The following is a 16,587-nucleotide window of genomic DNA, read 5'->3' on the forward strand; positions in this document are numbered from 1 at the left end:
GTTGATTGTCATTGCATCTGATACAATCAAAGGAAATTGTCTTCGTTGAAATTTGAAAGGAAGTCTTGGATCAGAAGGAGTCAATGACAATCTTGGAATAATCACTTTATGACCCGTATTATTTCCGGTCAGAATCTTTTCTTCTAGAACATGATTTCCAAGTCTCGTCAAAATCAACCTAGTTCCATTGCAAAGTCCAAGAGAATGATCTATGTTTCGCAACAACATAACGGGAGTTCCAACCTTCAAATTAACTCGTGATTTGGTACTCCAGAACACCTTATTGCATTTAAGAACTCGGGTGTATGCACATCATGAAATATATCAACATTACCATCTGAATGAAACGTATCAGAACTGAGATACAATCTTCCCTCCAAATGGTTCTTAGCAATCATGTATTCATTTACTGATTGAACGACATCAAGAGTCGGGGCCAATATAGCTCTTTGTTGCAAATATGTTGCATCACATACAGTATTTCCAAACAATGGATACGTGCTCTCAACAATTGTTGCAACAGGATCAGTGTAATCTTTGAGCAAAAGTTCATCCAAAATATCAATTGTTGATAACCATCATTTGCTTCACCAATTTTGCCATCCCCTAAATTAGCAATCCAATCCGAAAATTGTCTCATTTCAGCACTATCTTGATCCGAACCCAAATTCTGCAGGCACATGTTTTTCGTCAATCTCAGAACTTTGCAATGTCTCCAAAGATACGATGAATTAATAGTGGCAAGAACAATATCCTGTCTACTTTCTTTTGGAATAACATGCAATATTTGTCGAAAATCACCGCCGAAAACAACTATTTTCCCTCCAAAAGGTAGTTGAAGACTTGAAGGATTGACTACTCTCATTATATCTTTCATGCTTTTATCCAAAGCTTCAAAACAAAACTTGTGAGTCATTGGAGCCTCATCCAAAATGATAAGTTTAGATTTTACTATAAGTTCTGCAAGAGGGCTTCCTTGCTTGATATTGCTCGTTGATTCATCGTTGATATTAAATGGAATTGCAAAGCGAGAATGAGCGGTTCTTCCGCCTGGTAGTAGAAGATATGCTATACCACTGGATGCCACGTTCAAAACAATTTCTCCCTTAGATCTCAAGCATGCCGAAAGAGTTTTCCAGTACCTCCATATCCATAGACAAAGAAAATCCCTCCTCTGTTTGAATCAACAGTATTTATAATTGTATCATATACTTGACGCTGCTCATTGTTCAAATTATTGAGGAGATTCTGATGTTCTCTAAACAGACCTCTTCTATCAAACCGCAACTCATCATGTATTAAGCTATTTCGCGAAGACTGAAAATATTCTTCACTTGGAAATGGCATTGATTGACATCAACGTAAACTCTTTCCATAACTTCGCAAAAAAATTTCAATTTCTACCAACGCATGACTTTTAATTTCATCATCATTTAACTCCAATTCTACAAAATTAATAAAATTCAATATATAAATGTGTATTAGATTTAAAAAATGTCAATTATAAAAATAAAATAATATATTGGTACATACTTTTATGGTAATTTTAGTCATTTTTTCGACATGGTACTGAAATGGAACAAATATAATGAAGCGTTATCTTGTAAATGTTACATTATCACTACCAATAAAATAGGACGAAAGTTGCAAAATATAAGACTTTTAGGGCTAAAACTGAAATGTGATAACATAAATGACCAAATTTAAAATTTACTGTTAAGAGAAAAATAAAGCTAGCTCTTCAATTTTGTATGTGAAAATTTTAAGTTAATATAATTACTCAATATAAAAAATAATTAATCGAAGATATATTACAATACAAAAGAAGTTAATAGATTAACACAAATTCTTTGTAATTAGGGATGACATTTTTAGATAAGAGAAAAACATATTGAAACAATCTTCATCCGAGAAAAAATATCTGTATTTTATGCAAATCATGTTTCTTCGTAATAATATTAATTCTAAAAATTAAAATATTTTAAAATACAATTTAACAAATTTAGTAATAATATGTTAACCAATAGTAATAGTTATTATTAATATAGTGTAGATCGATAATATGGTTTAAAATATGTATTTTTTTAAATAGTAATAATAATTGTAAAAATATAATCAATGCAACAATGAACAATTAAATTAGCTTTATTAAATTATGAACAATGACTTAAAATACCCCCTTGGTTTTTCATATTAAAAATGAAGCAATAATTTAAACAAAGGCAATTAAGACTATTCACAAATCAAACTCGCATCAACCGGTGCTTCCTTCGGAGGCTATTTCCCCTTGTGATGCGGCCGTGAGCAGCAGCCACTCCCTGGCTGCTGTCGGCCGGCTCCGACCGCCCCTGGCCGGAGCGCCGACGCCCAGACGTAGCCCTTACATTTGGCGACGCAAAAACACGTCCCAAAAGGAATGCTAATTTTTTTTTTGTTACCACACACGGACCTTGGTAAGGACCCTTACCCGGACCCAGGCACGGGGTCCGTGCCTCAAAACCGAACCCACACACACTATATTAAGCACCAAATAGACTCTAACTCTACTTGAAAAGTTATTAATAAAGAAAAATACCAAATTTAAAAAAAATTGCCATGACCACTTTGTTTCTACATAAATCCACCTGTCTCAACTAAACAATCAACTAAAAACTCCAAACAGTGAAGATAATACGAGATACCACCTGTCTCAACTAAACAATCAACTAAAAACTCCAAACAGTGAAGATAATACGAGATACCGAGATTTTAGCGAACATCGCTAACCCTAAATACTCAGTAAAATGTTTAAAAGTTTAAATGCCAAATTATATAAATGCAGGGAACCATATCCTGCCAACTAATGGAAATAGTAAATACTACAAGTTCATTATTTCAGTACTTGGTGCGGAAAAGGAAAGTGGAAACACTCATGGCGTACACCGTCAGGCCCCATCAACTCTGCTGATCATGCTCATCGGCCTCTCATCAAACTCACCTGCACCAAAAATAGTAATGAGCCAAAAACTCTACATGATTATACCATGAATAACGAAACAAATGTTCAAAATACATGCATCATACTAAAAATAATAATAAATATACGATGAAGTCACACGACTGAAACACATCTCATGCCCGAAATAAAACCTTTACAACATGCAATTAAACGTAACAATCATTGACATTTCACTTTAATTAACTTATGAATTTAGATTCTCGATTGTGACTTTGTATTGATCGATCAATAGCTACAGTACTATGCCGTTAAAAAAACCGAGTTCTCCGCTCCACATTGCCTCTCTGAATTGGTAGAGAAGCCGAGATTACCCTGGAGCACAAACTACACGTTTGATTTGGTAGAGAAGCCGAGATTTCTCCCGACCACACACTTCACGTCTGGTTTGGTAGGAAAGCCGAGATATCTCCCGATCACAATACACGTCTAAATTTGGCAAGCGAGTAAGGGCGTCCCTCGACTCATCATTCCACGTCTAGGTCACCACTAACTCTCTTCATTCAATTCTTTTACATTTAAATTTAGTTTTCCACATTTTCATAATTTATACTCCGGGACTTGAATATGAATAATTTGAAGTTTACACATACGAAAAATAAGAACAACAAAATTCAAGACACGACCCCGAGAATGGTAACATAAAACTTTGAATCATGGATGAAACATGTGTAAGTTATCGTTTCTAAACATATGTACTTCCTTTGAACTCTTAAGACTTGTACTATTAACGAGTCAATACGGGCGTTCGACCCGAACGACCCATAAACTAGCTTATCCTTATCCGAATGACCTCCCGTTCGAACCGACGTATCGTTCACATCCTAAACTATCCCTAGGATCAGTTTTTAACCTCTAAAGTAAGCCCAAGCAGCCCGTTCACTTTGAGTTTCCAGACAGCCCCTAAACTTTCCCAAAAAGTGTTTTAACCACCTCAACTTAATTCGTCCTTTTCTTAACCGAAACTTACTCGAATTACGCTAAACTTGAAACGACACAACCCCAACATCATACACTTAAAGTAGGACAAGGTCACCTCTGTCCAGGTCTCTAAACTTTAAAAATCAAAACCACTTCCTAGAGGTCAACCGTAGGAAAAAAAATCTGCACTAGCCCCTCTTAACTTAACCCCATTAAAACCTTTCAACGATTGACTAACCTACATTCCGACCCTCGAGACATCACCAAGGACTTCGTTTTTGACAAGCAAGGACCCTTGAACCTGAAGCTAGCTCAAGTCAAGATTTAGCCCGACATGCCTTTACCAGATCTACCCGAACGCCACAACCGAGTTCATAACCCAAAATTCTCCATCTCCATCCCTTAAAACCTATTTAAAACATTATCAAGACCAGATTTGCACCCCTAACAATCAACACGGGCAGCCCTCAACACCATTCATCTATTTCTTCAAAATTTGATCTCAAACGCCCAATATATTGAACATTACATGATACATAACTCAATTTTACCCCAACACACATGCATTAGTTCGAAAATATCGCATGACCATACTGAATTTTTCTTCAAGTTTCGAAATGCAAGCAATATCATTCAAGTTTCAACTCAAATCGACACATGACCCATTCTAGCAAAGACAGGGACAAAAATTTCGAAATTTACACATGATGACCTACTGATTTTTGTGTAAAAACCGATCCCTACACATTTAAGAAAGAAATTCGAAATAAAATCAATGTTAGGGCAAGAAATATAGTATCTATGCTTAGTGTTTCAGGGGATAGCATAATCTTGCCTAGTTTTCAAAATGGACAAGAAATGTGGATGAGAACAGCTAAAATCCTTCGACCAACAGCTGAAAGGACATCCAAAGCGCGGCCTCCTGTCGGCATGATGGTGGTGGACGGTCGGCGGCGGCCGGAGATTAGGTTGGAAGTGAGGACAACTGGATTTCTCCAAAGAGAATGGGTGAACGTCGACTTGGGGGCTAGGGGCTAGGGATTGGGTTTGATTGTGTTGTGTGGTAGGTTCTAGATATATTAGCGTGTATATGTATATGTGTATGTATAGGTAGGTGTGAGTAAAGTGGACTTAAAAGTGTATCTCACTTAAAGTGTCACTCCCTCGTTACAACTTTAACACTACAAGTTTTGCACCTATTAAATTAAAATTTCTAAGTTCAAAATTCCAAAATTAAATATAAAAATTGAATTTTTACTAGTTCAGGTTCGAAAAGATTACTTTTTTGAAATATTAAAAATAAGCTCAAGATGCACTAAAAGAGATTTTTTTGGCACCCGCAAATTCCAAACAACAAAGATTTCATTTATTTTCCTCAACTTCCATAAATTTCAACTCTCGAAATAAAATTTAAGGATTGCCGCCAAGTCCACCATTATCGTGTGCCGAAACCGGAGGTCACTGAACTCAAGTACCTCAAATTAATTAATTTAAATATTTGAGCAACTTAACTTTAACGGAATTTAAAGCAACAAATCCTCAGAGATTAAAATTTTAATTATTAAAGCAAAATTAGGCATGCAATTTAAATTTTGGAATCTATGCGTTACAGTCTTACAGATCACCTTTTGCCTTCGCCAAAAGTTGGCTAACTTTAGCCATCACGTCTCCCTGAAAACAATAATAATAATAATAGTATAATTTTGTTATGACAGCTATTGGAAATAATAATAATAATAATAATAATAATAATAATAATAAGAAGGAATGTATATCTACAAAACCTCACCTTCATTCGAATGTATTCTCGAAGGTCGTCGACCTTTGCAAGGAATGATACTATTACCTGCGAATATAAGATAAGAAAAGATAATGAGTCATCATCACAATAAATTTTGTTTCATATTAAATACACAAATTTTAACTCTAGTATGTTTCTGTGGACCACGGGTTCATTGATTGTCATCTAACAACATACATTTAATTATTAATAATAATATATTTCGTTTCCTATCAAAAACAAAAACTACACTAACCTCAACATTCTTCGAATTTGAACTTATGTCAGTATCTGTGACACATATGAACTTTCTATTTCCCATGTTTTTGTCAATTTTTTTAGGCTCCTCTTTGCTAATTTCTTCCATCTCTTCTACATTTCGAGTCTCTCCATCTTTCTCAACATCTTTTACATCTTTCTCTATGCATTCACCAACAACATCATCCACAATTCGGATAGTATCCTGCATTAAATGATCACAAATGTTGATAAAAAAAATTAATTAATATTAATAACATAATAATAAAGGAATTGTAGAAAACAAATATCCTTACCTTTAAATCATTCCTTGATACGCGTAATCTGAATTTGATAACTTTTAATGACCCAACGGTCAACCTCACAATGCACGCATCAGCCATCTTCTCTGGAAATATTGTGTGAGTTTGCAAAGTGCAGTCGCTGATGCTCAAGGGAGAAAACAGTCCCACGTACTACAAAATATGCACGGAAACAAGAAAATAAGAAAAAGTTCAACTTTCTTCTACGCCAATAACACAATCATTGTCATTATTATAACAAAAACGATTTACCCCCACTTTCCCAATAATTAATTCTCCTTGTTGATCTTTGAAAGAGATCAAATCCCCAGCTTTAATCTTATTATAACTCGATAAGATCTTAATCTGTATAAAAAGTTACTTGTAGCTTATGGATTATTGCTAGATTCATTAATCCTTAAGACATATCAATACTAAATTTAATGTTCCTTACCACATTCAGAGCCAACGGACAGATGATACTACCTAGCAAATTAGTATACGCTGGTACCTTCAAACCTTTGAAATCAAGGAGGGGATAAATTGGGATGATAAAACTTGAGATAATAAACCAATAATATTCCCATGAAATGTTGATCTGTCAAAAACAAACACTGATGTAATATATACATTTCTCTTGTATTGAATAAATTAAAAAATTGCATGAATATAAAAATGAAATACATACATTAAACTTCTTCACCAAAATAACCGCCAGCAATGCCGATATGATCAGTAATACAAATACTGACCCAGAGTAAGTGTGAATCATTGGCCAAAGACCATAAGGATGAAACCAATGCGCTGTGATTAAAATGTAAAACAAAGTAAAAATAAGTATTCGTCCCAAAAAAAATATTCCAAGAGAAGCACAAACAAAACCGTCGGTAAATTTTACCTCACTGTGTTTCGGCCTTCAGAGGCCAAACATAATGGCACGGTTTTTCGATTACGTACCTGAAACCCAAATTAAAAACACACAAGTTTTGTTAATGTATGACATTGTTAGGGATTTTAATATTCTCATGGGCTTTAATGTATTATACTTGTATTAGGCTCAATCGTCCCAAGGCCTTGGAAGAAGAATCAAGAAGTTAGGAAGAGAGGTTTTAAACATGAGAGGGGAAATGACGGTTGGACATTCGATCATTATCTTATTTTGTAACTAGCTTTTGGCTTGGAAAATATTAATTTTTAGCTAGGGTTTGTAAAAGAGTATATCTATGGAAATTGCATTATAATTTCAGTTGTTCATTTGGGATCCAAATAATTGTTCCGTTACATGCTGATCGGATGAAGAGGGAAGAGGAAAGATTGAAAGCACTACGTAAAAACATATGTTGAATATCACCAGTAATCTGATAACAATAATGTTATGGCTAAAACGGCCGAGTGTCAGGTTATAATGGAACAATGGATAAAAAAACAGGAGTGTCGCGGCAGTCCAACAATGTTGAAGGAGTTTCACCCTGTTCTGTTATGGACCCAGACCAAGGCTCAATTATTCCAGTTTCAGCAAATAATAACAATGATAGGCCCAAACTCCAAGATCATAAATTTGTATGCTATGGAAGGGAAGGAAAAACTAGCTCTGCTAGGGAGTGAAATGTACAGAGCGATAGTCTCTTGGTTTCATATTTCAATTCAATATTACTTTTCTTTAGCTATACTTTGGGATTGCATATTACTATTGTGAGACATAACATTCGTCAGACCTGCCGGATTCGAAGGACGACGGAATACAATGGCCAGCACACGATCATAAGCCAAGATGGAAATCCTAGAGAAATTGGCGGGCGGTTGCAGGATAGTATGTCTCAAGTGCATGGCAAATTGTATAAGATAGATAAGGCTGTCGAGGGTTTATCGGCCTTGAAGGAAATGATGGAGCAGTTGATCAAGGGTCAGAATGATCGGGCTTTTACCAACAATAGAAATGATGACCTATTGAAAGTTGGAGGTCAGATGAATGACAAGGGTAAGAGCGCAGCAGCAACAGGCGGAGGAGAAGGAATTTCTGATGAGATGTGAATAGTGTTAAAAAAATTGAATTACCTGGGTTTGAAGGGGAGGATCCACTTGGATAGGTAGGAAAGATAGGACAATATTTTGAAGTTCCTGATACTCCGTTCACATGCAGACTCAGACTAGCTTACATCATACAGGGATCGACGATGCATTGGTTTCGTTGGATGAAGGTGAAGATCCCCAACATAAATTGGGATAGGTTTGCGGAGGAGTTAATTAAGCGTTACAGGCCAACCGTTTGAATTAATAGCTTCGTTGAAGCAGGGCCAGCAATAAATCGATGCTTACATCGAGCACTTTGAAAGGTTGGTCGCAAAAAGTGAAGATGATTAGGTGGATCAGAGCTTGGGTTATTTTATGAGCGGGTTAAGGGAAGACATACAGATGATCGTACATCACCCCCGTACGGTAGATCGAGCAATGGTGTTAGCGAGGGGATTTGAGATGGAGCTATATGGGAAGGTGGTGGATCGGGGAAGAAACGACCAAATATGGGTTTGGGCGGCGATCTGAAAAATGGCCACAAATGTGGGGTGGATCAATCAAGCACAATTCAATGATAAGGACAGTGATAAAAAAAAATACCCACTCCCAAATGTTAATGTGCAAGCCATGAGTTCGGGAGATCTAGCGATTCGTAAGCCATATATACACCCATACAACATGGTGGCGGATCACAAGTTCACCAAGCCAGGGCTAACAAGGGAAGCGGATCGCGAGTTCAACCAGGCGGGGAAAGTGGTGGAGACCGGTGCGGTTGGGTGGCTATGGTTCCACGTCACAAGACCCGAGATGGCCAAATTGTGTCTCATCAAGAATTTCTACACATGAGGGAGAAGGGATTTTGCTTTAAGTGTGGAAAACCGTATCATTTGATGCACCGATGCGCCGATAAAATCACGAGTCATGATTTTAACAGAGGAAAATGGAGAAGGCGGAGAGTTGGAACCGTTAGACGAAGAAATAGAGCGGATCGTAAAGGCAGTTGGCGAGTGTGTAGACACACTCAACGCCAAATATCATACCTTCGAGTTACCTCCGTATTCTGTTAATGGAATTAATCGACGGCAAACTTTGAAGGTGAGGGCGAAAAAGGCCGGACGTTAGATTGTGGCGATGGTTGATAGCGGTGCAAGCCACAATTTTGTTTCAAAGAGCTTGATGGGGGAATTAGGGCTGCTTGTGGATGAAAATGTATGTTTTGGGGTGTGTCTTGGGGATGGGTGTCGCATGTCATGTAAGGGGGTGTGCAAGGAAGTGACCGTGGATTTGGGCCAGTGCCAAGTTCAAATTGAGGGATATTTATTTGAACTAGGCAGCATTGATCTCATTTTAGGGGTTGACTGACTTCGTACCTTGGGAAATGTTCTGCTGAATTGGGCGAAAATGCTGATGAGATTTAGTTAGAATGATCGAACTGTGATCTTACAGGGGATCCATCCCTCAGTAGGTCAATGGTATCTCTGAAATCAATTGCTAAAGTGAGTGAGGTGGAATTTTGTGGGGTGGTATTGTTGAAGTGGAATAATGGTCAACAGCTTGCTTGTTAAATACTATTTCAAGAACCTCGTGCATTGACCCCGAATAGGCGGCAAAATCATGAATCATGATATAATTATAAATTATAAAGAAGGGATGCGGTCCCGTATCCGAAAAAAAATATCGCTATGTCCACCATCTGACTTTCCTTGGGCCCATTTATTTAATTCTAGGGTTTGATGGACTTTCCTTTCTTATCTTAAAATTTAAAACACAAAAAGATTTATAAAAAACAGAAAAAAGACTGAGGCACGCCTGGGCTCGCCTTAGTTAATCGCTGCGCCCAGGCGCAGGGGCAGAGCCTGGTGGTGCCTTTTGCCTCGAGCCGAGAGGCGCTCACCTTTGACAACTATGATCCTAACAAGGAGAGAGGCGCTCACCTTTGACAACTATGATCCTAACAATGACACAACGTAAGACAAGACAAGAAAAGTATTCATGGCGCCATACCACTAAACCAAAAAAAGCTTTTGACGCTGGTGACTGAATTTTAAAATTCAAATCATGCAAGTCCGAGACCAGAAATTTTGATTGGTCCATCTTCAGATTTCGATTCTTGAAATGATATTGATCCACGGCCAAAAAATATGATTGGCCAATAACCATCTTCACATTCTGACAAAAAATATGATCGATCAGTAACCATCTTCACATTCTATAAATAATAACAATTTCTTATAGGGTACGTATCGAAGTTCTGGTACTTTACCTGGAAATCCAATCTTAAATACTCAAAAGAAAATAAAAGAAAATACATCAAAAAATGTTTCAATGAACACCGAACAATTCACACTGCAAACAATTTTTGAACATAGCTTTAGGCTGAATCAATCACCTTCATAGATATAGGCTGAAATTCAATGTTAAATACTCAAAAAGAAAAGAAAAGAAATACATAAAAAATGTTTCAATGTACACCGAACAATTCACACGGCAAACAATAACATTTTGAAAATAGGCCGAGTCATTCACGATCCCAAAAAAGGCTGAAATCCAACGTAAAATCCAAAAAAAAAAAAAATACATCAAAAAATGTTCCAATTAACATCGAAAATTCACACTGCAAACACTCAACATTTTGAGCGTCTGAAGTTTCTCGAATGGAAGCCTCGTGGTCCTCTTTCTTAAGAGTTCGAAGTTCTGGAATAAAACTTCAATGAGCCATTCACGATCTTTTTTTAGGGTTTGGGATTGGGGGATTGGGCCTTTCTTTTTTTAATAAATTTATTAATTTATTCATTAAGTTATTTAAAAAAAAGAGAGATGTTGGGTTTTAGGGTTTGGGATTGGGGGATTGAGCCTTTCTTTTTTTAATAAATTTATTAATTTACTTAAAAAAAGAGAGATGTTGGGTTTTAAAATTTTGTTAACGAAAAACGTATAAGTGTTTTCTAAAAACTCTATCAAGTCATTGGAAAAAGAGAGAAGTACGGCTGCTAGAATTAATATAAAAAATTTACCAAGGCCACTTCGTCGCGCATGAGAGAACTTTGAAGGCGAGCCAAGTGCTTATTAAATCGATGTGCCTGGTATGAACCAGGAGCAAGGACCTCGCCTGGTGGCACCTCTCGCCTTTGACAACTATGAATTACATATTGAATTATGCGCAAAAAATATTAGGGGTGGATTTTCGGTATACCGTATGAAAAATATTGGTATGAAAAAAATTCATACCGATACCGATATTGAAAATCTATTTTGGTATTAAAAAAATTCATATTAATACCGTATAGATACCCCAAAAAAATTCAATATACCAAGAAAATGTCTATATGTCAAAAAAATTTCGGTACGGTATCTCGAAAAATCGGTATTTTGGTTCGGTATCCCAGCCCTAAAAAATATGATGAAAAATTATTTTGCAGACAAGGGGCTAAAATAATATTCTGTTTCTGTAGGTGTTTATAAGGATTTTTTTATAAAAAGGAGGTTTAGAGCTCTGTAATTAATTTTTCTCATAAGTTGTAAGCTCTTTTTGAGTTTTTACAAGAGACTGTACAATTTACCCTTTAAAAGTGCTCTTTTTTCCTCTGCTTTTTTTGAAGGGCGACTTTATTAACAATTGACAAAACACTAAAATCCTAATATTTAAGGAACCAAGATGCATGCAAAATAAGATTAAAAAATTAATCCAAGCAAAGATCATTCACATAGAAATATTTACTGTTTGCCACATCTGCTTCTGAAGTGGAATCTTATGCTTACTTCTTGAACAACCAGTCAAGATTCTTTTGAAGCCCGCTATCTTCCTTGGAACACGAAAAAATTGTTCTTCCTCATATTCATGTATTTAGTTCCTATATATATGGAAAAAAAGAAAAGTAAATCAATGGCTATATTATTAAGTAAAAATGAGCTGTGAGTGGATGAAGAACTTCAAAATTTCTCCTAACATAGAGTGGAGGAGCTACCCCAAGCTTAATCCCAATTACTACGGTAACATTGAGTTGTTCAATGCCTTGATCTGTGAATCAGCTTGCTTTCGATAACATGTGACTTAATACGGAAAGCAACATGCCATAAGAAACATGTGTGATCTACTTCAGTGAGGTAACTTGTTGCTGATTAACCCAGAATTCACTGTTGAATACTTACACCCAAGGTCATGGCCTGATGGCTGTTCATCCCAGGATCCATTGAGTGCTGATTTGTTGTAGCCAATGGCCCGTCCATCATTATTCTGTTGCATCCAGAAAATATGTTTCTCACAAATAACAAATCAATAACAGTGGATCACAAGTTAATTGCTGTAATCAATTTTTCTCATTTGTTGTAAGCTCTTTTTGAGTTTTTACAAGAGACTGTACAAATTTACCCTTTAAAAGTGCGACTTTATTAACAATTAACAAAACACTAAAATCCTGATATTTAAGGAACCAAGATGTATGCAAAATAAGATATAAAAAATATAATCCAAGCAAAGATCATTCACATAGAAATATTTACTGTTCGCCACATTTGCTTCTGAAGTGGAATCTTATGCTTACATCTTGAACAACCAGTCAAGATTCTTTTGAAGCCCGCTATCTTCCTTGGAGCACGAAAAAGTTGTTCTTCCTCATATTCATGTATTTAGTTCCTATATATATGGAAAAAAAGAAAAGTAAATCAATGGCTATATTATTAAGTAAAAATGAGCTGTGAGTGGATGAAGAACTTCAAAATTTCTCCAAACATAAGCTAACCTAAGCTTAATCCCAATTACTACAGTAACATTGAGTTATTCAAATGCCTTGATCTGTGAATCAGCTTGCTTTCAATAACATGTGATTTAATGGAAAGCAACATGCCAAAAGAAACATGTGTGATCAACTTCAGTGAGGTAACTTGTTGATTAACTCGGAATTCACTGTTGATTACTTACACCCAAGGTCATGGCCTGATGGCTGTTCATCCCAGGATCCATTAAGCGCTGATTTGTTGCGGCCAATGGCCTCTCCATCATTATTCTGTTGCATCCAGAAAATATGTTTCTCACAAATAACAAATCAAGAACAGCGGATCACAAGTTAATTGCTGAAATATATATACGTGCGTGTAAATTGAATCTTCTGGAACGTAAGGAAACACAATTGAAAGAAAATACTCTCCCCCTCACCCACTGAAGAAGGAAGATCCTTCTATCCCAGCGAATATAGAAAACACTCTTTAACAAATTATGATGTGCCTCACATCCAACTCCTCCCCCTCTCTTATTACCCTCACATGCATCCAATGCAAAACGAATTTGTCACTCCTCTCCCACGTGCTATTTGCATCTCCTTTGGTAAACTTAGTGAATTGTTGGCTTCCTCACATGAGCCTCTTACAGGTCCACCACATTCTCTTAACTTATGGTATGACTCTTTCCTTTGGAAAATGCTGCAGCACTTAGCAGTCTAGATTAGCTGTCAAACACGTAATACATCTTCAAGGACAGATATTATATTTTCTTCATAAGTAAAAGGACTGTTAGAACAGAAGTATTATTTGTACATTTTGATTAGGATTGTATTCCATGGTTAATATTTTACCACACTTGTCTTTTCAATTCCATCAAGAAAATGACTTTGCGATATAATTGCTTGGGAGGTGGTAAATATTTTACCACACTTGTCTTTTTAATTCAATCAAGAAAATGATTTTGCGATATAATCGCTTGTGACCTCCCACCTTGCAGGTAATTTTTCCAGGCATTCAGACATTCACTGCAATGTTGTTGTCCATAGATCAAATTATCTTGTGAATTGGATTTCACTTCGAGTGTGTCTACTAAAATTTCGAATGAATCAGACAGGGACTCGCTTAGCTCGTATATTAATCAAATAGAAATTTTAAAGAATCGACGTCGAAGCCCATGCGGTCAACAATTCTAGCTATATAAGAAAGAACAACATGTAGTAAGATTTTAAATTTTTCTATATTTTATCTACAAAATTTAATCTTCTTTTGAATACAGGTGTTGTTATACAAGTTCTTCTTAAAAATGTTTTAAAAGGTGTTTCAAGAACAGATGAGTGTGGACCGTAGACAACTAAACAATGTGTTCTGATCTATGTAGCATGGGTACTCTTAAAAATAATTTGGAGTATCGGGTATGGGTACAATGTGTTCTGATCTATTTAGCATGGGTACTCCTAAAAAAAATTGGGTATCGGGTACAGGTACGACACGCAGATACGCGTAATGGATACGGCAAAACCCGTGTCGTTGACCTTTTTCAAGTTTGGTCGGTTGGGTACGGCTTGGATACGGCCAAGTATGGCTTTCGGGTACGCTTGGGCTAAATTTCAAAAATAATTAAAAAATTTTACGGTTCAATTGAAAAATAAAAAAATTATGAGGACTATTTAATTTCATTTAATAAATATATTAATATGAATTGAGCTTAAAAAAAACCCCAATGATCAATTATTTCGAAGTTAGTTCTCCTTTCCCATTCTTTTTGCTCATCGAGTCCTCGTCTATCATCACCAACACCTTTCCGCTCGCCGGACGCGGCACACCGCCCTCTAGAGGATCAGTTTACTATCTTTAGTATTTTTAACTTTTAATACTGAAGTTATATAGATAAATATAAAATTATATTTTTTTAAATCCTACCCATGTCCTAGCGTGCGACACAGGTTCTGATTATAAACACTAAATAATTGTCCAAACAGAACTAATTTTTTAGGTTCAAAGTAATAATTCATGTAGTCAATAAATTTATGATACATGAATCATGTGATCAACCTTTACAGATGACGGCCTGAAATTACATTGAGCTCGAGATTATATTTAATTATAATTATAATTATTATAATTAATTTAAATATATAATATAAATTACATAAAAACCAACCCCAAGTACAATCAAAAGTACGTACCGTGGTAACACTGCAAAATTCATTTGTTTGACCTAGTAATAGTTTTCACTCCGGCTTCTGAAATGGAGTTAAAAAAATGAGAAATCAAAAGTATGATAATTTCTAAGAAATAAGAACGAGAAAAGTTAAAAGATAAATATAAACAAGAGAATTGTTTTTTAATCGAAGTTCCAATCAGATGGAATAAACATTCGTTGCTGTGAGGGGGAAGGTAAATTAATAACCTGAGACGCTGATTTTGATCCAGTCTACGGGGAGCGCCTTGGTGAAGAAGAAATGCATGAACGGATCACCAATTAGTGGACCAACATTTCTCCTCTGTTAAAATGGTATGGTGTGAGAATTGTTATAAGGATTCGGTAATTATCAGGAGAATAGTGGATTCTCGAAGTTTCGACCACATGCCAAATTATAAGGATCTAGCGATGATGATGGTGGACGGACCAGGATAACCGTGGATCTCGAAGTTTCAAGCGGTGGTGGCGGACAGCCATATGCTTAATTATCTGGATTGACTGGTGATGGGGGACGGCTACATGCCAAATTATCAGGATCTCGAAGCGGGAACAGGATAACCGTGGATCTCGAAGTTTCAAGCACCACAGCCATATGCTTGATTATCTGGATGATATGGATAGAGGATCTTCAACTGGTGATGGGGGACGGCTACATGCCAAATTATCTGGATCTCGAAGCGGTGATGATAGTGGTCGGAACAGGATAACCGTGGATCTCGAAGTTTCAAGCAGCGATGGTGGTGGTGGTGGACATCCATATGCTTAATTATCTGGATGATATGGATAGAGGATCTTCAACTGGTGATGGGGGACGGCTACATGCCAAATTATCTGGATCTCGAAGCGGTGATGATGGTGGTCGGAACAGGATAACCGTGGATCTCGAAGTTTCAAGCAGCGGTGGAGGTAGATAGCCATATGCTTCATTATCTGGATGATAGGGATAGTGGATCTCGAATTCTGTGTTGGGGGAGGCGTTTCAATATTTACCAACCACACTTTTATTAGGTTTGGTTTAACTTTTAGGGTTCGCTTGGTACACGTGATGAGATTATTAAAGAGAATGGATAAATAAAAAATATGAGAGGATATATATTACTACATCTCATAATAACATTGTTTGGAGCATTTTATTGAACTTGGGATTACAATTACTCATATACATAAAAAGACAAATATGCCCTGGACCATGACCAAATTTACAATCCATTACCCTGACTTCTCCATTTCATACGCACGGTTTCCCATTTATATCTTCTTCATCTCTGCTTCATCTCTTCTCCAAATCCATTTTCCAAATCAGTGAAGCCAACCAAAACGGTAGTAGATCTGAAACTTACGTAGATATATACGAACATATGTTCTTTTTGGGAGCAAACCACTGATTTCGCAATTTTGTTTCTGGAATACGTTTTTTCAG

The 16,587-nt window shown here is 36.4% G+C and overlaps 2 protein-coding genes across 15 annotated transcripts; both read right to left on the reverse strand.

Moving 5' to 3' along the window:
* Positions 1 to 245: 245 nt before the first annotated feature.
* Positions 246 to 916, reverse strand: LOC140888697 (uncharacterized). The gene is made up of 2 exons (XM_073296396.1): positions 577 to 916; positions 246 to 535 (listed from the first exon to the last, which is right to left on the reverse strand). Exons 1-2 carry the CDS (start codon positions 914 to 916, stop codon positions 246 to 248), a joined length of 630 nt encoding a protein of 209 aa, XP_073152497.1.
* A 1,752-nt stretch (positions 917 to 2,668) lies between these two features.
* On the reverse strand, positions 2,669 to 16,130 carry LOC140887316 (uncharacterized). 14 transcript variants are annotated; one of them, XM_073294492.1, is made up of 16 exons: positions 15,595 to 16,130; positions 15,375 to 15,468; positions 15,151 to 15,207; positions 13,167 to 13,251; positions 12,790 to 12,881; positions 12,398 to 12,482; positions 8,291 to 12,099; positions 7,134 to 7,192; positions 6,924 to 7,039; positions 6,690 to 6,833; positions 6,509 to 6,601; positions 6,251 to 6,409; positions 5,953 to 6,159; positions 5,706 to 5,762; positions 5,542 to 5,587; positions 2,669 to 2,977 (listed from the first exon to the last, which is right to left on the reverse strand). In XM_073294492.1, exons 9-16 carry the CDS (start codon positions 7,005 to 7,007, stop codon positions 2,925 to 2,927), a joined length of 843 nt encoding a protein of 280 aa, XP_073150593.1. In that variant the 5' UTR covers positions 7,008 to 7,039; positions 7,134 to 7,192; positions 8,291 to 12,099; positions 12,398 to 12,482; positions 12,790 to 12,881; positions 13,167 to 13,251; positions 15,151 to 15,207; positions 15,375 to 15,468; positions 15,595 to 16,130; the 3' UTR covers positions 2,669 to 2,924. The 14 variants fall into 14 exon arrangements, with proteins under 14 accessions (XP_073150593.1, XP_073150590.1, XP_073150589.1 ...); XM_073294489.1 differs by having other exon boundaries at positions 8,291 to 10,417; positions 12,008 to 12,099; positions 15,375 to 16,130; XM_073294488.1 differs by having other exon boundaries at positions 8,291 to 11,383; positions 12,008 to 12,099; positions 15,375 to 16,130.
* Positions 16,131 to 16,587: the final 457 nt, after the last annotated feature.

Source organism: Henckelia pumila, chromosome 3 (assembly GCF_033568475.1).
Source record: "Henckelia pumila isolate YLH828 chromosome 3, ASM3356847v2, whole genome shotgun sequence".
In the NCBI taxonomy this organism is placed as follows: domain Eukaryota; kingdom Viridiplantae; phylum Streptophyta; class Magnoliopsida; order Lamiales; family Gesneriaceae; genus Henckelia; species Henckelia pumila.